The sequence below is a fragment of the Nannobrachium achirus genome, assembly GCF_963921795.1.
Source record: "Nannobrachium achirus genome assembly, chromosome: 11".
NCBI lineage: Eukaryota > Metazoa > Chordata > Actinopteri > Myctophiformes > Myctophidae > Nannobrachium > Nannobrachium achirus.
The window spans coordinates 264,887-290,000 of record NC_137820.1 but is presented as its reverse complement, the minus strand read 5'-3'; the positions used below and the strand labels follow the sequence as shown (position 1 = coordinate 290,000).

General features: G+C 41.2%; 1 protein-coding gene across 1 annotated transcript in view; it reads left to right on the top strand.

Annotated features, from left to right (window-relative positions):
* Positions 1-18,910, top strand: part of LOC308293619 (aquaporin-9-like) — a gene marked incomplete at both ends in the record, with an annotated part of 24,151 nt that extends 5,241 nt beyond the window's left edge. The window contains 4 exons of the mRNA XM_080736214.1: positions 6,125-6,262; positions 7,116-7,234; positions 12,587-12,804; positions 18,676-18,910. Coding sequence (XP_080592340.1) covers positions 6,125-6,262; positions 7,116-7,234; positions 12,587-12,804; positions 18,676-18,910 — 710 coding nt within the window. The remainder of the gene's footprint in view (positions 1-6,124; positions 6,263-7,115; positions 7,235-12,586; positions 12,805-18,675) is intronic.
* Positions 18,911-25,114: the final 6,204 nt, after the last annotated feature.

Here is a 25,114-nt window from a genome sequence, read left to right as displayed (position 1 = left end):
GAGGAGAAGAGATCCAGTAGGACTAAGACTAGTGGAGAAGAGATCCAGTAGAACTAAGACTAGCGGAGAAGAGATCCAGTAGAACTAAGACTAGAGGAGAAGAGATCCAGTAGGACTAAGACTAGCGGAGTAGAGATCCAGTAGAACTAAGACTAGCGGAGTAGAGATCCAGTAGAACTAAGACTAGCGGAGTAGAGATCCAGTAGAACTAAGACTAGCGGAGTAGAGATCCAGTAGAACTAAGACTAGCGGAGAAGAGATCCAGTAGAACTAAGACTATAGAGGAGAAGAGATCCAGTAGAACTAAGACTAGCGGAGAAGAGATCCAGTAGGACTAAGACTAGTGGAGAAGAGATCCAGTAGAACTAAGACTAGAGGAGAAGAGATCCAGTAGGACTAAGACTAGTGGAGAAGAGATCCAGTAGAACTAAGACTAGCGGGGAAGAGATCCAGTAGAACTAAGACTATGGAGGAGAAGAGATCCAGTAGAACTAAGACTAGCGGAGAAGAGATCCAGTAGAACTAAGACTAGCGGAGTAGAGATCCAGTAGAACTAAGACTATAGAGGAGAAGAGATCCAGTAGAACTAAGACTAGCGGAGTAGAGATCCAGTAGAACTAAGACTAAAGGAGAAGAGATCCAGTAGGACTAAGACTATAGAGGAGAAGAGATCCAGTAGAACTAAGACTATAGAGGACAAGAGATCCAGTAGAACTAAGACTATAGAGGAGAAGAGATCCAGCAGATCCTAGCAGAGATCCTAGCAGAGAAGAGATCCAGTAGAACTAAGACTAGCGGAGAAGAGATCCAGTAAATAAAACATATTTTATGTTTGGTTGCGCTCCGTGTTGTGCTCTGAAAATAGCTGATCTACAAGCTCAAACTGTAACCTTGTAGATCGGCTATTTCCAGCATGCAGCCAAGTGTGAACATTTTTCTTGCAGTTGACGTGCTGTAAAAATCATGTCCGAGGTTCCCCTGGCAGGACGAAAGCCGCACTGCGTCTCTGGGAGGATGTCTTCTGACAGTGGCAGCAGCCGGCTGGCCAGTATACAGGCCAGTACTTTGCCTGTTGTGGACAGGAGGAAGATGCCTCTGTAGTTGCCACATTCCGCCTTATCTCCCTTCTTGAATATTGTGACAATCAGGGCGTCCCTGAGTTCAGAAGGGATTTCTTCCTTGTCCCAGATTTTACAAAGCAGGCTATGGATGTGGCAATGGAGTTTCGGTCCACCTTGCTTAAAGGAGTCTTATATAATAGGTCCTCACTAATGTTCATGATAAAATATCACAATGTTTTTTCTACTCAGTCCAAGTCTCCTAGGAGAGCTGTGGGAAGTTCAGAATCCATCGTCTTGTGTCATCATCATTTTCCAAAAAAAAAAATAATAATCAATATTTTTGAAAAGAATATTTCGATTTTTATTATCGCGAGAACAATAGCTTCCACTTTAAAATTGCAACTTTTCAGGAATAGAAAGCCTGCAGTTTCTATAAGCTGGATTGGCAATCGATGATGTCACAAGACGATGGGTTTCTGACCTGCCCACAGCCCTCATCTGAGAAAAAAAGAAAAAAAAAGAAGCTATTTTTGAGTGAGGACCAATTATATGAACATAGGTTGAAAAGTGGTGGAGTGCCCCTTTAAGTATCTCTGCTGGTATCCCATCTGGTCCGGTCCATCTGGCTTTGTTGTTACCGAGTTTCCTGATGGCATCCAGAACCTAATTTTCAGATGGGGCGGCTTCTAAATGCTCCATAATAGGACGCTGAGGGATTTGGTTGATGGTTTCGAGCTCAACTGAGGTGTTCCGATTCAGGAGCTCTTGGAAGTGCTCTTGCCATCTAGCACTGATTCCTGCACCATCCTTCAGCAGGGTATAGGGTTAGGGTTAGGGTCCATCTTTGGAGCGGAGGGGGTTTAGACCACGATAGCTGGGCCCATAAACAGCCTTGGTGGCATTGAAGAAGCCCCTGGTGTCACCAGAGTCAGCAAGCCTCTGGATTTCCAGGGCCTTCTCCATCCACCATTTGTTCTTCAGCTCCCGTACCCTACTCTGGTACCCTACTCTGGTACCCTACTCTGGTACCCTACTCTGGACAAGAGCCTTAGCCTTGGAGTGGGCCTGCCTTTTGGCCCTGCAGCTGGTGTCATTCTGCCAAGCACGAAAGGCTGTCCGTTTGGCATCTATAAGATCTTGTATATCAACATCGTTTTCATCAAACCAGTCTTGATGTTTCTTGGTCTTATAGCCAACGGTGTCCTTGCTGGTGGTCTCCAGTAGTATGGTCTTTAGGGCTGCTCAGTGTTCTTCCACACCATCTGGGTGTTCTTCAGGGAGTCTCTCAAGCAGAGTGTCTTGAAGATGTTGCACCTTCCTGATGTCTCCCAAGCTGTCAATGTTAGTTTCCTCTGTGTCCTCCTTTTCTGCCGCAGCTCGATATTCATGGTGGACCGGATGAGGCGGTGGTCTGTCCAGCAGTTGTCCGTGCAGATCATGGCCCTTGTGATGTTGATGTCTTTGCGATCTCTGGCCCTGACAATGACATAGTCTATATGAGATGCCAGCGCTTTGATCGGGGGTGCATCCAGGAGGTTTTAAAACGGTTTCTCTGGCGGAAAAAGGTGTTGGTTATCACTAGCTCATGTTCAGCACACTTTGAAAGAAGGAGGAGTCCGTTGGAGTTGACATTACCAACACACACTGGACACAGTGTGTGTGTCCAGTGTGTGTACAGTGTGTTGTAGTGTGTGTGTCCATGTGCCTGCAGTCTCTATAAACGTGACTCAGCCCTGCTGCTCACACTCCGTGCACGTGAAGCTGTAAAGTGAGCATTGATTGGTGGGTTGTAAAGTGAGCATTGATTGGTGGGCTGTGCTGGCCTGGATGAGGGTCAACCTTCACCCCGGGCTGTGGATGTCCTGTAGACCTCCACACACACGCACGCACGCACGCACGCACGCACGCACGCACGCACGCACGCACGCACGCACGCACGCACACACACACACACACTGGCTGGAAAGCACTGGCTCCACCGCAGTAGCTTCACACTGTAGCTTCACACTGTAGTTTCACACTGTAGCTTCACACTGTAGCTTCACACTGTAGCTTCACACTGTAGCTTAACACTGTAGCTTAACACTGTAGCTTAACAGTAGCTTAACACTGTAGCTTCACACTGTAGCTTCACACTGTAGCTTAACACTGTAGCTTAACAGTAGCTTAACACTGTAGCTTAACACTGTAGCTTAACAGTAGCTTCACACTGAACTTCTCCTCTTGTCAAGACAGTACTGAGCTTCATCTTTGCATTTTCACTGCCCTGCCTGAGACAAGGGTTAGGGTTAGGCTAACCCTAACCCTAACCCTAACCTTGCCTGAGACAAGGGTTAGGGTTAGGCTAACCCTAACCCTTGTCTCAGGCAGGGTTAGGGTTAGGGTTAGGCTAACCCTAACCCTAACCCTGCCTGAGACAAGGGTTAGGGTTAGGCTAACCCTAACCCTAACCCTAACCCTGCCTGAGACAAGGGTTAGGGTTAGGGTTAGGCTAACCCTAACCCTAACCCTAACCCTGCCTGAGACAAGGGTTAGGATTAGGCTAACCCTAACCCTAACCCTAACCTTGCCTGAGACAAGGGTTAGGGTTAGGCTAACCCTAACCCTTGTCTCAGGCAGGGTTAGGGTTAGGCTAACCCTAACCCTTGTCTCAGGCAGGGTTAGGGTTAGGGTTAGGCTAACCCTAACCCTTGTCTCAGGCAGGGTTAGGGTTAGGGTTAGGCTAACCCTAACCCTTGTCTCAGGCAGGGTTAGGGTTAGGGTTAACTGTAATCTATTATTGGGGGGGAATAGGGTTGTTAGTTATGCACAATGTATAAATCTGAAAGCCATTGGTATGCGGTCAGAAATAAGAACACTTCTGGCTCACGAAATTTGACCATCGTGCCATGCACAGTCTCACACATAAAACCCACAGGACATAAACTACAAGATGACCTGTAGGATTTTATGAACTAGGGGAACCAACCCAATTTAAAATTGCAACATTCTTTCTTTTTAAAAACAAGATGGCGAAAGCACTTTTCTCTATACTGCATCTTAGGCCTTGACTTGGCCTAGGACAATATATTGAAGTCTTCACTCCCTAACCTAACCCTGCCTGAGACAAGGGTTAGGGTTAGGCTAACCCTAACCCTAACCCTAACCCTGCCTGAGACAAGCGTCTGCTAAATGCCTGAATTCTAATGGAATTTATTTATTGGTTTATTTATTTATTTATGTCCATAAAGCATTCAGTCAGACAGGACAGGACAGGACAGGACACTGATCGCCCCTCCAGCTCAACTCTCTCTCTCTCTCTCTCTCTCTCTCTCTCTCTCTCTCTCTCTCCCCCCCCCCCCATGCAACCCTGTTTGACCCTCTGTCACACACACACACACACACACACACACACACACACACACACACACACACACACACACACACACACACACACACACAGTAGGCACACACGTTAGGCTGCTTGATTTGATTAAAGAACAAATTCATATTGTCAGCAGAACTTTTCTGTTTGAAAAAACATCATATTTATTGTAAGTGAAATGAAGCTCACGCCTCTCAAACCTGGCATCCAGATTTCAATATTGTAAATAGTTCAAATGTCCATTGTGAACGTTAGCCGTCTCACCACAGTCTAAGTTTGACATTTATAAGATGAGTAATATTTAAAACCTTTATTCAATGCAAGCAGTTGATGCCTGATATCAATATGTCAGCTGTGTCTCTATATGGGGACATTATAACATTATGTCTCTATTCATTATAACAGTATGTCCCTATATGGGGACATAATAACATTATGTCTCTATATGGGGACATTATAACATTATGTCTCTATTCATTATAACATTATGTCCCTGTATGGGGACATTATAACATTATGTCTCTATATGAGGACATTATAACATTATGTCTCCATATGAGGACATTATAACATTATGTCTCTATATGAGGACATTATAACATTATGTCTCCATATGAGGACATTATAACATTATGTCTCCATATGAGGACATCATAACATTATGTCTCTGTATGAGGACATTATAACATTATATCTCCATATGAGGACATTATAACATTATGTCTCTATATGAGGACATTATAACATTATGTCCCTGTATGAGGACATTATAACAGTATGTCCCTGTATGAGGACATTATAACATTATGTCTCCATATGAGGACATCATAACATTATGTCTCTGTATGAGGACATTATATCATTATGTCTCCATATGAGGACATTATAACATTATGTCTCTATATGGGCACATTATAACATTGTCTGTATTCATTATAACATTATGTATTATATTAATAGGAGGTCATGTGAACCCAGCTGTGTCTCTATTTGGGGACATAATAACATTATGTCTTTATATGGGGACATGACATAATAAAATTATGTTCCTATATGGGGACATAATAACATTGTCTGTATTCATTCTAACATTATGTCTTCTATTAACAGGAGGTCATGTGAACCCAGCTGTGTCTCTATATGGGGACATTATAACATTATGTCCCTATATGGGGACATGATATAATAACATTATGTCCCTATATGGGGACATAATAACATTGTCTGTATTCATTCTAACATTATGTCTTCTATTAACAGGAGGTCATGTGAACCCAGCTGTGTCTCTATTTGGGGACATAATAACATTATGTCCCTATATGGGGACATAATAACATTACGTCCCTATTTGGGGACATAATAACATTGTCTGTATTCATTATAACATTATGTATCATATGTTATATATATTAACAGGAGGTCATGTGAACCCAGCTGTGTCTCTATATGGGGACATAATAACATTATGTCCCTATATGGGGACATAATAACATTATGTCCCTATATGGGGACATAATAACATTGTCTCTATTCATTATAACATTATGTATTATATATTATATATATTAAAAGGAGGTCATGTGAACCCAGCTGTGTCTCTATATGGGGACATAATAACATTATGTCCCTATATAGGGACATAATAACATTGTCTCTATTCATTATAACATTATGTATTATATGTTATATATATCAACAGGAGGTCATGTGAACCCAGCAGTCTCTCTAGCCATGGTCATTCTGGGGAAACTGAAGGTGTGGAAGTTTCCATTCTACGTCATGGCTCAGTTCCTGGGAGCCTTCACTGGAGCGGCTGCAGTCTTTGGACTTTACTATGGTAAATATACTCTGATACACTATCTACACTGTAGTGGTGTAGTGTGGTTATGACCCGTTGTGTTGCTATGCTTCCAGACTCTATCATGTGTAGTTATACGCCCCCCCCCCCCCCCCAGTGGCGTAGTGTGGTTATGACCTGTTGATACGCCCCCTAGTGGTGTAGTGTAGTTATGACCCGTTGTGTTGCTATGCTTCCAGACTCTATCATGTGTAGTTATACGCCCCCCCCCCCCCCCCCCAGTGGCGTAGTGTGGTTATGACCTGTTGATACGCCCCCTAGTGGTGTAGTGTAGTTATGACCCGTTGTGTTGCTATGCTTCCAGACTCTATCATGTGTAGTTATACGCCCCCCCCCCCCCCCCCCCCCAGTGGCGTAGTGTGGTTATGACCTGTTGATACGCCCCCTAGTGGTGTAGTGTAGTTATGACCCGTTGTGTTGCTATGCTTCCAGACTCTATCATGTGTAGTTATACGCCCCCCCCCCCCCCCCCCCCCAGTGGCGTAGTGTGGTTATGACCTGTTGATACGCCCCCTAGTGGTGTAGTGTAGTTATGACCCGTTGTGTTGCTATGCTTCCAGACTCTATCATGTGTAGTTATACGCCCCCCCCCCCCCCCCCCCCCCAGTGGCGTAGTGTGGTTATGACCTGTTGATACGCCCCCTAGTGGTGTAGTGTAGTTATGACCCGTTGTTTTGCTATGCTTCCAGACTCTATCATGTGTAGTTATACGCCGCCGCCCCCCCCCCCCCCCCCCCCCCCCCCCCCCAGTGGCGTAGTGTGGTTATGACCTGTTGATACGCCCCCTAGTGGTGTAGTGTAGTTATGACCCGTTGTGTTGCTATGCTTCCAGACTCTATCATGGACTTCACCAACGGGATCCTGTCCGTCACGGGCATCAACGCCACAGGACACATCTTCTGCTCCTACCCTGGCAGACACCTGTCTGTTCTGGGAGGGCTGGTCGACCAGGTGAGATACGATAACCCTAACCCTAAACCTAAACCTAAACCTAACCCCAACCCTAGAGAGAGAGAGAGAGAGAGAGAGAGAGAGAGAGAGAGAGAGCATAGGGGGAAGAGTAGAGAAGGAGAGAAGACATAAAGTGTAAGACACATTTACGGGGCGGCATGGCTCAGGGGTAGAGAAACCGTTATTAGAGCACGAAGGGTTCCCGAAGGGTTCCCAGTTCGAATCCGGGCTCCCCCTGAGTTAATGTTGAAGGGTCCTTGGGCAAGACTCTGAACCCCACATTGCTCCCGGTGAGCTGGTTGGTGCCTTGCATGGTTTCCTCCGCCACCGGTGTATGAATGTGTGCGTGAATGGGTGAATGTAATGCACAATCTCTGTAAAGCGCTTTGGATAAAAAGCGCTATATAAATGCACCATTTACCATTTACCATTATGTAACTAATCTGCATAATGAGTTGTCTATCTGATGACCTGCATGCAGCAAGAGAGGCGACACGTCTATAATGTGAGCGTGTAGAATAGATTAAATGTTTTCGACGGTGCTCAAGCGTTTGTGAGAGTGAGTGAGAGAGAGAAGAGACACCGTCACTGGAGCTGCTACTCACTGGACCTCCAGTCATTCAGCGTGCAGCGCGAGGGACCTCCAGTCATTCAGCGTGCAGTGCGAGGGACCTCCAGTCATTCAGCGTGCAGCGCGAGGGACCTCCAGTCATTCAGCGCGCAGCGCGAGGGCCAGTCAGATATGTATCCGCCCTGCAGCGCTCATGTATCGGCCACAAACATTGTCATGCCATGGACCTCCAATATGTACAAGCGAGTTCGGCACTAGCCATTAAGAAAGTATGAATGGACTCCCCCCGAACTTAAATAATTTGGGGTCGGGGAGCCCGAACCGAAATGAGTTAGGCTCCTTATTAGAGTGTGAATCGACCCTAAACAGTCTATGTGTGTCTGGTCATGTAAACAGTCTCTGGGGTCTGTAACTCTGAGAGTGTACAAATGGAACCAAATGGACCCTTACAGCTCTGTGACTCAGAGTGTACACATGGAACCAAATGGACCCTTACAGCTCTGTGACTCAGAGTGTACACATGGAACCAAATGGACCCTTACGGCTCTGTGACTCTGAGAGTGTACAAATAGAACCAAATGGACCCTTACAGCTCGTGACTCTGAGAGTGTACACATGGAACCAAATGGACCCTTACGGCTCTGTAACTCTGAGAGTGTACACATGGAACCAAATGGACCCTTACAGCTCTGTGACTCTGATAAATGGACCCTTACGGGTCTGTAACTCTGACAGTGTACACATGGAACCAAATGGACCCTTACAGCTCTGTAACTCTGAGTTATGGGGTTCCATGGCTACTGGTTCTATTCAGTCGAGAAAACAGCTGTTCTGTGAGAATTGTGTCTAAATGCAAATTGATTGTCCCACTTATCCCCCCCCCCCCCCCCCCCCCCCCCCTAGTGACCCACTTCCAGTCATTCAATGAGTGATCAGATCTTTACTGCACATCCGTTGTCTCTCTGTCTCTAAACATGACATTTTAGATAAACCAACTCTCTGTCTCTAAACATGACCTTTTAGATAAACCAACTCTCTGTCTCTAAACATGACCTTTTAGATAAACCAACTCTCTGTCTCTAAACATGACCTTTAGATAAACCAACTCTCTGTCTCTAAACATGAGCTTTTAGATAAACCAACTCTCTGTCTCTAAACATGACCTTTTAGATAAACCAACTCTCTGTCTCTAAACATGACCTTTTAGATAAACCAACTCTCTGTCTCTAAACATGACCTTTTAGATAAACCAACTCTCTGTCTCTAAACATGACCTTTTAGATAAACCAACTCTCTGTCTCTAAACAATAAACATGACCTTTTAGATAAACCAACTCTCTGTCTCTAAACATGACCTTTTAGATAAACCAACTCTCTGCCTCTAAACATGACCTTTTAGATAAACCAACTCTCTGCCTCTAAACATGACCTTTTAGATAAACCAATTGATGTCAACGCTTCACTCTCTGTGTCTGCTGTAGCAGACCTAAAACCTTGTAGATCAGCTATTTATTACAGAGAAGATATTTACAGTGCAAACTAAGGGAGAACAGGAGTGGGGCTGGCATAGAGCCCTGGAGGCAAATATCAGGTTTAAATAGTTTTTATAAGTGTAGTACAATTTAGGCTTTTACATTGTCCTCAATCATTGTATATTAAGCCTATGTGTATAGGGCATGGGCTGCCCGTGACATTGCATATGTTCATTATGTGTATAGGGCATGGGCTGACATTACATATGTTTATTATGTGTATAGGGCATGGGCTGCCCTGTGACATTACATATGTTTATTATGTGTATAGGGCATGGGCTGACATATATGTTTATTATGTGTATAGGGCATTACATATGTTTATTATGTGTATAGGGCATGGGCTGACATTACATATGTTTATTATGTGTATAGGGCATGGGCTGCCCTGTGACATTACATATGTTTATTATGTGTATAGGGCATGGGCTGCCCTGTGACATTACATATGTTTATTATGTGTATAGGGCATGGGCTGCCCTGTGACATTACATATGTTTATTATGTGTATAGGGCATTACATATGTTTATTATGTGTATAGGGCATTACATATGTTTATTATGTGTATAGGGCATTACATATGTTTATTATGTGTATAGGGCATTACATATATTTATTATGTGTATAGGGCATTACATATGTTTATTATGTGTATAGGGTATTACATATGTTTATTATGTGTATAGGGTATTACATATGTTTATTATGTGTATAGGGCATTACATATGTTTATTATGTGTATAGGGCATTACATATGTTCATTATGTGTATAGGGCATTACATATGTTTATTATGTGTATAGGGCATTACATATGTTTATTATGTGTATAGGGCATTACATATGTTTATTATGTGTATAGGGCATTACATATGTTTATTATGTGTATAGGGCATTACATATGTTTATTATGTGTATAGGGCATCATTACATATGTTTATTATGTGTATAGGGCATTACATATGTTTATTATGTGTATAGGGCATCATTACATATGTTTATTATGTGTATAGGGCATTACATATGTTTATTATGTGTATAGGGCATTACATATGTTTATTATGTGTATAGGGCATTACATATGTTCATTATGTGTATAGGGCATTACATATGTTTATTATGTGTATAGGGCATTACATATGTTTATTATGTGTATAGGGCATTACATATGTTTATTATGTGTATAGGGCATTACATATGTTTATTATGTGTATAGGGCATTACATATGTTTATTATGTGTATAGGGCATTACATATGTTTATTATGTGTATAGGGCATTACATATGTTTATTATGTGTATAGGGTATTACATATGTTTATTATGTGTATAAGGTATTACATATGTTTATTATGTGTATAGGGTATTACATATGTTTATTATGTGTATAGGGCATGGGCTGACATTACATATGTTTATTATGTGTATAGGGCATGGGCTGCCCGTGCCATTATATATGTTTATTATGTGTATAGGGCATGGGCTGCCCTGTGACATTACATATGTTTATTATGTGTATAGGGTATTACATATGTTTATTATGTGTATAGGGTATTACATATGTTTTTTATGTGTATAGGGTATTACATATGTTTATTATGTGTATAGGGCATGGGCTGCCCGTGACATTATGTTCATTATGTGTATAGGGCATTACATATGTTTATTATGTGTATAGGGCATGGGCTGCAGGTGACATTACATATGTTTATTATGTGTATAGGGCATGGGCTGCCCGTGACATTACATATGTTTATTATGTGTATAGGGCATTACATATGTTTATTATGTGTATAGGGCATTACATATGTTTATTATGTGTATAGGGCATTACATATGTTTATTATGTGTATAGGGCATTACATGTGTTCATTATGTGTATAGGGCATTTCATATGTTTATTATGTGTATAGGGCATTACATATGTTCATTATGTGTATAGGGCATTACATATGTTTATTATGTGTATAGGGCATTACATATGTTCATTATGTGTATAGGGCATTACATATGTTTATTATGTGTATAGGGCATTACATATGTTCATTATGTGTATAGGGTATTACATATGTTTATTATGTGTATAGGGCATTACATATGTTTATTATGTGTATAGGGTATTACATTTGTTTATTATGTGTATAGGGCATTATATATGTTTATTATGTGTATAGGGCATCATTACATATGTTTATTATGTGTATAGGGCATTACATATGTTTATTATGTGTATAGGGTATTACATATGTTTATTATGTGTATAGGGCATTACATATGTTTATTATGTGTATAGGGCATTACATATGTTTATTGTGTGTATAGGGCATTACATATGTTTATTATGTGTATAGGGCATCATTACATATGTTTATTGTGTGTATAGGGCATTACATATGTTTATTATGTGTATAGGGCATTACATATGTTTATTGTGTGTATAGGGCATGGGCTGCCCGTGACATTACATATGTTTCACATAACATGTTTAGAGGCCTGCCTTGTGTTCTGATGAAGGCAAAGACTCCATTCCTCCATTCCTCAAGTCCACTGTTCAAACACACCTGTTCTTCTTCTATGCCATGTGTTCTACTGCTAGACCCTTAACTACACACCTAACTACACACCTAACTACACACCTAACTACACATGTGTTCTACTGCTAGACCCTGCTAGACACACACCTAACTACACACCTAACTACACACCTAACTACACATGTATTCGACTGCTAGACCCTGGTGTACACACACCTAACTACACCTAACAGTATACCTAACTACACCTAACTACACCTAACAGTACCTAACTACACCTAACTACACAGCAGCTTTAGACTAACTTTAATGTGTACACACACCTAACATAACTGTCTGTCTGTCTGTCTGTCTGTCTGTCTGTCTGTCTGTCTGTCTGTCTGTCTGTCTGTCTGTCTGTCTGTCTGTCTGTAAACCGTACAACATAACTGTCTGTCTGTCTCTAAACAGTACAACACAGCTGTCTATAACATATATTTGTTATTTCATCCAGGTTTTGGGGACATAATGTTGTACATAATGTATATATTATAATTACATCCAGGTTGTGGGGACAGGCATGCTGGTCCTGTGTATATAATAATAATAATAATAATAATAATAATGCTATATAATATATATGTATATTCAGGTTGTGGGGACAGGCATGCTGGTGCTGTGTATATAATAATAATAATAATAATAATAATAATAATAATAATAATGATTGATTGACAGGTTGTGGGGACAGGCATGCTGGTGCTGTGCATCCTGGCCATCATCGACGGAGGGAACATTGGGGCTCCTAAAGGGGTGGAGCCTCTGGCCATCGGTCTGATCCTCATGGCCATCGGGGTGTCCATGGGTCTGAACTGTGGATACCCTCTGAACCCTGCCAGGGACCTGGGACCAAGGATGTTCACTGCTGTTGCTGGGTACGGCATGGAGGTGTTCAGGTAACTGACCTGCTATATACTACCCTACCCTAACCCTAACCCTAACCCTGAACCCCGCTAGGGACCTGGGACCCCGGCTGTTCACTGCTGTAGCTGGGTACGGCATGGAGGTGTTCAGGTAACTGACCTGCTATATACTACCCTACCCTAACCCTAACCCTAACCCTGAACCCCGCTAGGGACCTGGGACCCCGGCTGTTCACTGCTGTAGCTGGGTACGGCATGGAGGTGTTCAGGTAACTGACCTGCTATATACTACCCTACCCTACCCTAACCCTAACCCTGAACCCTGCTAGGGACCTGGGACCCCGGCTGTTCACTGCTGTAGCTGGGTACGGCATGGAGGTGTTCAGGTAACTGACCTGCTATATACTACCCTACCCTAACCCTAACCCTAACCCTGAACCCCGCTAGGGACCTGGGACCCCGGCTGTTCACTGCTGTAGCTGGGTACGGCATGGAGGTGTTCAGGTAACTGATCCTACTGTATATACATAGCGGTTAATTCATTTAATTTCAGCCTACAATGAATGGTCACATTATATGATGGAAGGCTTCCCTCCAGGAGTCTCCAGCCTCTGGACTTTGTCCCTTTCTGCTGCTGTTGGTCCAGGGTTGCTCTTATTGCTGCTTGATTGGGTATCAAGCGCTTGGATCAGCATCAGAACATCTTGGATCAGTGATCAGTGATCGGCTGCTGTCCCAGTTCGCTCACTCTGCTTTCAACTCCGTTATGTTTTCCGGGCTGTGCTTGAAATGGCCAACGCACTGACCAATCGGCTGTCAGAGAGACGATGTGAGCGATACAGGGCTTGTTCTCATAGGGCAGAATACGAGCCGCAGCGATCATAATATTGTGCCCACTGTCAGTCACTATGGTTGTAACTCGGCCTTCAATCGCCCACTTGCATGCTACAGTTTGGAACTGTTCTGCCCCCGCAACGTGACCTTCTTCTGTTTCTCATTATAGTTGGCACAACTTCAGTTTTTAGTTTTAGTGATTTGCTGTGCCGTTAGATAATTGGTCCAGTGGTCTCCTGTCAGGGCCTCCTCTTTCTTCCCCTTCTCAGTTTCATAGTTTGTGGATTCTAGTCATTATTGTTCCTCTTGATGCTGGCCTGTACGATGTGTTCATTATTGAGCCTCTTGATGCTGGCCTGTACGATGTGTTCATTATTGTTCCTCTTGATGGTAGCCTGTACGATGTGTTCATTGTGTTGAGGGACGCAACTTTCAAAACATCGGCGAAGCCCTGGTCTTCAATGATGCTAATCTGTCTACGGTCCTTTATGTTTCTGTTGGTTGATGTATGTTTATTATGTTTATTATATGTTTATTATATGTTTAATGTTTGTTGTTCTGTTCAAACTCCAATTCTCCCTCCAGAGGCCAAAACCTGTTCTTCTCGCTCCGTGTTGTTTGGACAAGCAGCCGCTCTGCACGCCTGCTGGATTTATGGGATGCATGGGCTGGCATTCTTTGCATACTTATTAATAATTATGGGATGCATGGGCTGGCATTCTTTGCATACTTATTAATAATTATGAGATGCATGGGCTGGCATTCTTTGCATACTTATTAATAATTATGAGATGCATGGGCTGGCATTCTTTGCATACTTATTAATAATTATGAGATGCATGGGCTGGCATTCTTTGCATACGTATTAATAATTATGAGATGAGGGCCTGAGGAGAATAAACTTGACCTATAAAGATTTGATATAACATACTGGTCTGGCCTTTCAGCGAGCCCACAACAATGTGATATTTAACTATTACATATATTTACATGTAGGCCTATTACATGTAGGCCTATTACATAACATTGGATGTTTTCATACTAGCCTATGGATATTGATGTACAGGCTCATAGCCTGGCACTAACTGTTTTTAACATTCTAGAATAGCCTCTAAAATTTAAATGGAGTCAGAATTTCTGATATTCTAAACATTTCAGTAGAGATTATATGCAGTACTCAAGTAAATATAGCCTACTCATTACTCTCCTTCACTGAAGCTCTTCATACTAGTTTAAAGTTATCAGTAGGATAAGATAGCGTAGTATTAGTACATAATAGCCTATATAGTATAGTATGATCTAATATAATATAACTACTAGTTTATATCAGTACAGTAGTATAGTATTAGAATATTATATAGGCCTATAGTAGTATGATCTAATAACATAACCACTAGTTTATAGTTTATATCAATAGTTTAAGATAGTATAGTACCCTATATAGTATATAATATATAGTATAGTATGATCTAATATTATAGTTTATATCAGTAGTTTAGGATCGCATAGTAGCCTATATAGTATTAGTATATAATATATAGTATAGTATAATCTAATATATCCTATTATAAATACTACTTTACTTCACAACCGTTCATTTAAAGTCACTTTCTACAGGTTCATTTATTTGGTCAGAAAACAGCCGATCTACAAGCCCACAGGGCCCTTGGATGCGACGTGTTGTAGGCTTGTAGATCTTGTATTTTCTTTGTTGGTGTCTCTTCATCCCTCAGACAGGACAGCGGCTCAGTGTCGCCGTCTTGTGGTTCAACATCAGCTCTGCACTCTGAGCTTTAAGCTGCAGTTTGATGCAAAATGTGTTAAAAAGTTGTTAATAGCGCCATCTGGTGGTTAATCTACCACCTATAGGTCGCATTGGCTTATTTCTTAGCGTTATAAATTTAACTTTTAAAAACGTATGTTTTTACTCCTGTAATAAACGACTGGTGATAGTTTAACACAACTGTTGGATTAATAAAGATAAAGAACACTTTTATAACAAATTAGGACGTTTTTACATCATTTAAGGAGCTGGGATGGTGTTTTTTACTGGTGTTTCAGTCCGAGTGTGGGGAAAGGGTGCGTTCGGAAATGCGCACCGGACTGCGCGGGCGTTTATCGTGGGCTTGCCCAGGCCTTACGGCCTGGGCATAAATATAACGATTGCATTCACCACGGCTTCGTAACTCGCGCGGCGCTCCGCCGGCCGCGCGGCCCTGGCCCGCTCTTCGCGGCCACTCGCGCCTGCGGCGCTCGGGGGCGAAGAGCAGGACCAAGGTCCGCTGGCCTTCGCGCCGCTTGCAATGTCGTGGACAATAAAACGAGCGCACCCTTTCATACACTCTGACTGAATCACCAGTAAAAAACACTCTCTCTTAAGGAGCTAGCTAGCTAGCTAGCCTAGCATGCTAACATGCTACCGGATGTAAACACGGTGCTTTCCGGTGTGTTACATTGAAATCAGTGACCCTATCGAGTAATAGCCGATCTGCGGATCGGCTGTTTTCGGCTCCACCGTCATACGATGAGCATGCGCAGTTTGCATTAGCTTTAGCTATTAGTAGCTTTATTTTATCTTCATGGTTATTAATACCCAGTAAACACTAGCCGTCATTTAGCCCAATGGTTATGTTTAGCCCTCATTTGAACCGTCTATCGTCAGTCTGTCTATAGACCGATTGTAGCTGATTACATTTAATCCATTATTCCATACTTGTTGATTAAAAAAACAGCTTTAATATCCACACCTGGTTTTCAAATATTGGACTAAAGTAATATTAAGAGCCAATTTCACTATATAGTCGAGTTGAGTTGTAGCCGTCATCTGAACGCTAGCCATGTAACGATATATTACCGTTTCAGGACAAACGTGTGTTAGACCATCTTTTTTTTTAAATACATTTTTATCAAGTTGTTCATTATCGGATGCTAACAGTATCTCCCGGTTCTACCTTAATAGTTGATTGCATCCACTGAGCAGTTTCTGGCCATTGCACGTCTAAAATACGTGCTGGTCAATACCTTTGAAACATTCTAAAAGTGTAATAAATAATTGCATAATGCCGTGGTACGCTGCTCATGACAGCATACTATTACTTCTCTGAGTTACATAATTCATTCTGACACCAACAGCCACAAACACACAAGACTGCATGTCTCCCACCCCCACCATACGATAATGATTGATTAAATACAATCGTTTTATAGCTATGCATCAATATAAAGTAGTTTGTGTTGTCAAACAAATGCACCGACCTCAAACGAACAGCGGGAGGGATTTGTCAACTACTAATAGCTGCTGGAATACACACAAGTAACAAGCTGTGCCGTGGTCTAGGGGTAGGGCACAGGTTTCATAAGTAGAAGGTCTGGAGTTCGAACCCCGGCGACTCCCAGTGTCAAATAAGAACAGTGTAAGAAATCATTACAAATACGTTCAGCTGCGGTGGTTCGAGTAGCAGACGGCGCTCAGAACGAAGGAATAATGATTTTAAACCTTGCTGGCTGCCATCAATTTCACTACATTTTCACTACTTTCGGCGGCCGCTAGGGGCCGCTAAAGGCGTTTAAATGGCGGTTATGTATAACCGTCATTTAAACTTTAAATTCTAAACTCGTCACAGACCGGATCTAGCTATACGTCTGGTTAGGGCGAAGACGTCATATGAACGTGTTCTAACCACCAAATTGCTTAGTGGGTAGTTGTCATTGTTTCATTGTTGTTCTGTAAAGGATAGAAGGTTAATTTAACACAAATGTCGATTGAAATAAATTAAACCAAAACACTTTTTTTTACATCTTTGAGAAGCTGGCTAGCTAACAAGCTAACTAGCTAGCTGGCTAAGGGATGTAAACCATAGAGTTATAATCTATGGTTATACTAAGAATGTAAACACATTTACGTCACATTATTAAACCGGGATTTCCGGTGTGTTACATTGAAATCAGTGACCCTATCGTGTTCTGTGACTGGGTACTGCGGCTGCGCTGTCGTCGAAAATAGCCGATTTACAAGCTCTCAAGATCGGCTATTTTCGGCGAGTGTCGGCGTCGTGCGGAAGTTCTCTCATCGTTTTTATAGTTCAACTTGACAGCTAGTTATCTTATTTTGAAAAGCAGCCGGAAGTGTTTTTTTGGTTTTCAGCGCTGACTTAACAGACCTTTTGTCTATTTTCCACCACTAGATGGCAGCAAAGCACAGGTTTTAACAGCTTTGTTCTTTGAGCCGTGAAATGATGTTGTTCTGAATGCAAGGAGTCTGTGGTGATGATCAATAATAATCATTTATATAGGTTATAATTATTGATATATAATATTATAAATATAATTATAATACTAATAAAATAATGTTGTTCTGAATGTAGGGAGTCTGTGGTGATGTGAGAGGGGTTTTAATAATAATCATTATATATATATATATATATATATATATATATATATATATATATATATATATATATAGACCGCCATATATTACCGCCATTAATGTGATCATTTTGACAGTGTGTGTACATGTTTACAATACCAGAGGATACTAGTGGTGGGTTATAATGTAATCTAAGTGTAATCTAAATGTAATCTAAATGTTATTACATACAAGAGGATATACTGGAGGGCCCATGTTATAATGTAATCTAAATGTAATCTAAATGTAATCTAAATGTATTCTATTACAGTACCGGAGGATACTGGTGGTGGGTCCCCGTGGCAGGGCCCATGTTATAATGTAATCTAAATGTAATCTAAATGTAATCTAAATGTAATCTATTACAGTACAGGAGGATACTGGTGATGGGTACCCGTGGCAGGGCCCATGTTATAATGTAATCTAAATGTAATCTAAATGTAATCTAAATGTATTCTATTACAGTACCGGAGGATACTGGTAGTGGGTCCCCGTGGCAGGGCCCATGTTATAATGTAATCTAAATGTAATCTAAATGTAATTTAAATGTATTCGATTACAGTACCGGAGGATACTGGTGGTGGTACTGGGTACCCGTGGCAGGGCCCATGTTATAATGTAATCTAAATGTAATCTAAATGTAATCTAAATGTATTCTATTACAGTACCGGAGGATACTGGTGGTGGGTACCCGTGGCAGGGCCCATGCTGGGGGGTCTGGTGGGGGCGGGGCTCTACTTCCTGCTCATCCAGATGCACCACCCACAATGTCATAGCGACGATGACCTCACAGGGAGGACCGCCCCCGAGGAAGAGGAGAACGAGGAAGAAGACGACGACGAGGAAGAGGAAGACAGCTCAGTGAAGGACAAATATGAGATGATTAATATGAAGGACTGATTAATATGATTATTGATTAATATGAATGACTGATTAATATGAAGGACTGATTAATATGATTAATATGAAGGACTGATTAATATGATTAATATGAAGGACTGATAGATTGAGCCTGTCTGTCTAATAATGATATATACATCTAGATCTATGATCTATGATTAATATGATTAATATGATTAATATGAAGGACTGATTAATATGATTAATATGAAGGACTGATTAATATGATTAATATGATTAATATGAAGGACTGATAGATTGAGCATGTCTGTCTAATAATGATATATACATCTAGATCTATGATCTATGATTAATATGATTAATATGATTAATATGATTAATATGAAGGACTGATTAATATGATTAATATGAAAGGCTGATAGATAGAGTCTGTCTGTCTAATAATGATATATACATCTAGATCTATGATCTATGATTAATATGATGATTAATATGAAGGACTGACCTGTCTGTCTGTCTGTCTGTCTGTCTGTCTGTCTGTCTGTCTGTCTGTCTGTCTGTCTGTCTGTCTGTCTGTCTGACTGACTGACTGACTGACTGACTGACTGACTGACTGTTTTTGTGAACTTCCTGCTTTTTTATTTACAATAATATTGTGTACATTTGATTGAGAAGTTAATAAAATGTACATTTATGATTCAGAAGTTAATAAAAATGTACATTTTCAAAGTGACAACATGAAGTGAAAGGTCCTGGTATTTCCCTCAACCGTATCTACAGTATGCTTATGAATATGAAGGATACTAAAGTAAAGTAATAATCTAATGATTATTTTACTATCGTGTCTGTCTGTCTGTCTGTCTGTCTGTCTGTCTGTCTGTCTGTCTGTCTGTCTGTCTGTCTGACTGACTGACTGACTGACTGACTGACTGACTGACTGACTGTCACATCGTGACTGTGTCTGTCTGTCTGTCTGTCTGTCTGTCTGTCTGTCTGTCTGTCTGTCTGTCTGTCTGTCTGTCTGTCTGTGTGGGCAACGCTTGTCTTTGTTGTTGATTGCCTCTCATGCTCTGACATCACTGTAATCCCTTTTATGCCCATATATGGAGGTCCCTGATGTCATCAATATTAAGCCCATATCTGTGAATATCTATGGGTACCAGGGGTCTCCATATATGGGCAACTGGTCAGATATGCATCACTATGGGTACCAGGGGTCTCCATATATGGGCAACTGGTCAGATATACAGTAGTACATCACTGGTACCAGGGGTCTCCATATATGGGTAACTGGTCAGATATACATCACTATGGGTACCAGGGGTCTCCATATATGGGCAACTGGTCAGATATACAGTAGTACATCACTGGTACCAGGGGTCTCCATATATGGGCAACTGGTCAGATATACAGTACATCACTGGTACCAGGGGTCTCCATATATGGGCAACTGGTCAGATATACATCACTATGGGTACCAGGGGTCTCCATATATGGGCAACTGGTCAGATATACAGTACATCACTGGTACCAGGGGTATCCATATATGGGCAACTGGTCAGATATACATCACTATGGGTACCAGGGGTCTCCATATATGGGCAACTGGTCAGATATACAGTAGTACATCACTGGTACCAGGGGTCTCCATATATGGGTAACTGGTCAGATATACAGTACATCACTGGTACCAGGGGTCTCCATATATGGGCAACTGGTCAGATATACAGTAGTACATCACTGGTACCAGGGGTCTCCATATATGGGTAACTGGTCAGATATACATCACTATGGGTACCAGGGGTCTCCATATATGGGCAACTGGTCAGATATACAGTACATCACTGGTACCAGGGGTCTCCATATATGGGCAACTGGTCAGATATACAGTACATCACTGGTACCAGGGGTCTCCATATATGGGCAACTGGTCAGATATACAGTACATCACTGGTACCAGGGGTCTCCATATATGGGCAACTGGTCAGATATACAGTAGTACATCACTGGTACCAGGGGTCTCCATATATGGGCAACTGGTCAGATATACAGTACATCACTGGTACCAGGGGTCTCCATATATGGGCAACTGGTCAGATATACAGTACATCACTGGTACCAGGGGTCTCCATATATGGGCATCACTGGCCAGATATACAGTACATCACTGGTACCAGGGGTCTCCATATATGGGCAACTGGTCAGATATACAGTACATCACTGGCCAGATGGCCAAGACATGGTGCGACCTCGCCCTTTTCGCCCTCAGGTGTCTTACTGGTTATAATTAGTTTTTAAAGTAAACAGTATTTCCTTCATACTGTAAATATTGGCCCTTACAGTTAAGATAATCTTCATATTATTACAGTAGTCATCCAGCTCTTAATCAGCTGACATAAAATGATTTATCTGTTTGTTTTGTTAAATATAAATATTCATGTAAGATCAGGTGCCGATGTATTAATTGTTGTTTTTTTCTTTTTTTTAAACTCATATGGGATTTTCCTGTCAAATGGATTTTATTACTTTTACTTGGTTTAGTTTTTTTTTCCTTAATAAAACTGCCAGAAAATGAGCAAAAAAAGATGTTTCACTTATTCCTTCCTATTCTTTCATTAGTGTTTCTGCACCGGTAGAGTGGTGTGAAAGTGGTACTAAACGGTAGAGTGGTGTGAAAGTGGTACTAAACGTACAAAGTATCCAATCTAGAGTAGGTCTGAGCTAGGCCAAACAGGGCCAAACTCTTCATAATGACTAATCACTTACTGACTTTTCATTTAGACCACCATGATATAGTTACATAGATTTGATTGTGTTATATAAACCCTGTCTATTATATGATAATTATAATTATCATAGTAATACATTAATACTTTATAGTGTATTATAATCACAGTTTATTATCCATTATAGTGTATTATAGTTGTAATACAAATTTATATTGTATTATAATCACAGTTAAAAGGGTCAATTTATTTCTTACCGATAGGGGTGCTTTTGTGTAATGGAAAATGTAGATATTTTTATGTAGTGTGGTGTGGTGTGGTGTGGTGTGGTGTGGTGTGGTGTGGTGTATTGTGGTGCTAAAGCTGCTGCCTGCAGCTTTAGTGCAGGGGTCTTCAACAGGGGGTCCGGGACCCCTAGGGGGTTCTCAGAGTTACTACAGTGGGTCCTCAAAAACTGAGTGATAGAACCTTTTCCCCCTTTTTTATATTAACCACTTGAACTCTAGTGTCCATATATTCTGATAACCTTATCCAAACAGATCTACAAGCTATATATTAACCACTTGAAATCTAGTGTCCATAGGGGGAGGGTGGGGCCCGTTGTGCAGTGGGGCCAGTTGATATTCTTCATTTAAACCAATAATATATCATATAAAATACTGCCAATCAGTTTTCTGACATCTTTGGACAGCCCCTTCCGGTTCATGACGATTGCAAACGTGTGCCAAGCTGATTTCATTTCATTTTGGGACCAGCTCTCAAGCAAGCAGGTCTTTTCACCAACAGCTTGTCGGCTAATTTTCGTCTAGCACTTTGAATTCAGTCGTCAAACATTCACAATATACCTCATTTTAATCATCTGTCTGTCCTCTTTTATGTCATGTAAGTTTTAACCCTCGGTATCAAAAAGCAATATGTTATTTTAGGTCTTACAGTGAATTTAGTCAAAAGGGGTCCGTTGTGAAGCCCCTGCAAAGGTATACAACCGACCCCACCTGTTATGGTAACAAGCTGCTGCTAATGCTAAATGATTAGCATAGAGGCTAAAGAGACTTCTCTCATCAGCTGGGCAGAGTTTTTGGTGGAATTTGTCTTTTCTCATTTTAATTTGTGTCTAATGCCTGCAAAACACTTTAGGCCTACTGCCACTAGTTAGTCTATAGGCCTATGATATGATCAATTATACTATATGCTTATTAGGCTACATGCAGTGTCTCATGTGACATTTCAAATCTCTTAACTATTTATTAAATCATTCTAAGAAAATGAGACAGATAATTAGGCTTTTTGCAAGTATAGGCCTACTTCTTATGAATGGTGAGACGACTGCACAGTGAAGATGGTAAGAGGAAATGAGTTTTGCCTGGAAGTTGCAACAATGGCCTACCTGACTTCATGGTTAAGATTAAGAGTAAAACACAAGTTAAAGAAAATATGTCTCTGACACATACTATGAGTTAAAAAATATAATAAATGGTTAACATAACCGTTTTATTTAATTTAGAATGAGCAGAACAATTGGCCCATACAGGGTCACAATGGACCCCGCCAACGGGGTCCATTGTTCCGGTGCACATATTCTTTTTGAAGAGAAATTGTGGCTTATAGGTTTGAGATTGAATCAAATAAACACCACCAATAGTTGACAGACATATCAAAGTTATTAACTTTGCATTTTTGTCTCAATTGAGCAAGTATTTGTTTAGTAATAGAGTAAAATGTAAAAAAGGTCACAACAGACCCCGCCCTATTAACCACTTGAACGATCTACAAGCTATATATTAACCACTTGAACTCTAGTGTCCATATTACAAGCTCACAACGCCTCGCGCTGCAAGGCATTGTGAGCTTGTAGATCGGCTATTTTTGGCAAAGAGCTTTGGTGTAGAGGGGAAAAAGAGCAGACTAAGTACAGAGTGAAAGGTCAAGTTTATTAAGTATTGACGGTTCAAGTGGTTAAATATCTGAAAACACAAATTGACATGAATCCAAAATACACTGATGATTGTGCTGTCAAACAATGAAACTATATGGAATCTATGAACAGGTTGTGCTGGGGTCCCTGCTTCATCTCTCTCTCAGCTATAAGGGGAAAACGTTTTTTTCTTTTCTTTTAAGAAACCGAACCCAGGAATGGGTCCCGACCCACTGTTTGGGAAACAGTGATCACAACATGGAGAGCTTGTAGATCTGCTATTTTCACTACTTCTTAAACATTTGTTTTGTAGCTAATTTATGGAATTTCATTCTTCTTTTATTTCTTTATGACTGAAGAAAAAAATAGTTGTTTTTAATTCATGAAAATGTTTTGATTTTTTGGGGAATGTTAATTACTAGTCCTTACCCGTTCAAAGATATGAGCTCTGAAATGATGTGAAGTGTGTGGGTTATGGGGCGTGCACTGTGCACACAGTATATGAGGGATGGAAAGTAACTTCAACTGGTGCTTACATGATATGTAGGAGCATCAATGTAAGAAATACCTGTTTCGTTTAATGGCTACAGAGATACTGTGTACCGATCTGCATGATTTTTGGACAACATCTGTAACAGGGCCAGACCCCCCCCCCCCCCCGCCACACACACACACACACACACACACACACACACACACACACACACACACACACACACACACACACACACACACACACACACACACACGGTTGGTTAAACATGTTGCCTCATGCTAGATGCAGAATAGATTTGCCTCATGCTAGATGCAGAATAGATAGTAGATACACCATAAAAATGCTAATATACAGTAGGCCTATATGATTTGTGAAAGTGACAAACAGGCTTTGCCGTTATGTCAGGTATGTTCATATGCTAACAAGGATGCGGATTCAGATCAATATTGATTGATTGATTGAAGACTTTATTAGAAGTTTGCATAGGAAAAGGTACAGTTTCATGACGGTACAGTTCACTGGTACAAGGTCTACTAAAAGGAGATCCATGAAAAGACTAAGCTTATTTCCACTGGAAACCATTTAAGTATCTCATATAACATTGAATGACAGACAGATAGAACACAGTACTATGCAGTAGATATGTAAAGAAAAACAAAACAAAGACAGTAATTCTTAAACAAACAGTATATACAAAGAAGGGGCAGGGGAGGGTAGGGTTGGGGCTAGGTTCATTATTACCAGTTGCGAACGGCTGCTGCCTGTAAGTGGCTTTTCAGGGCAATTTTAAAGGATGCAAGTGATCCACACTCCTTTATGGCCTTCGGTAAGGCTTTCCACATTTTGGTGGTATAGCAGAAAAAAGAGTTTGACCCTTTGTTGGTTTTGACTCTGGGTTGAAAGTGATCTGTGGCGCTGCCTCTGGTGTTGTAATTATGGACATCCTTAATGTTTATAAAGTATTTTGACAGGTACTTGGGTATCATAGTGGTGTAGTGTATCTTGTACACCAGGCCCATTGCAAGCTGCTGTACTCTGTCATCTACTCTGAGCCACCCCACTCTTAATTGGTGAGTAGCGGTGAGGTGAGTCTGATAGGGAAGGCT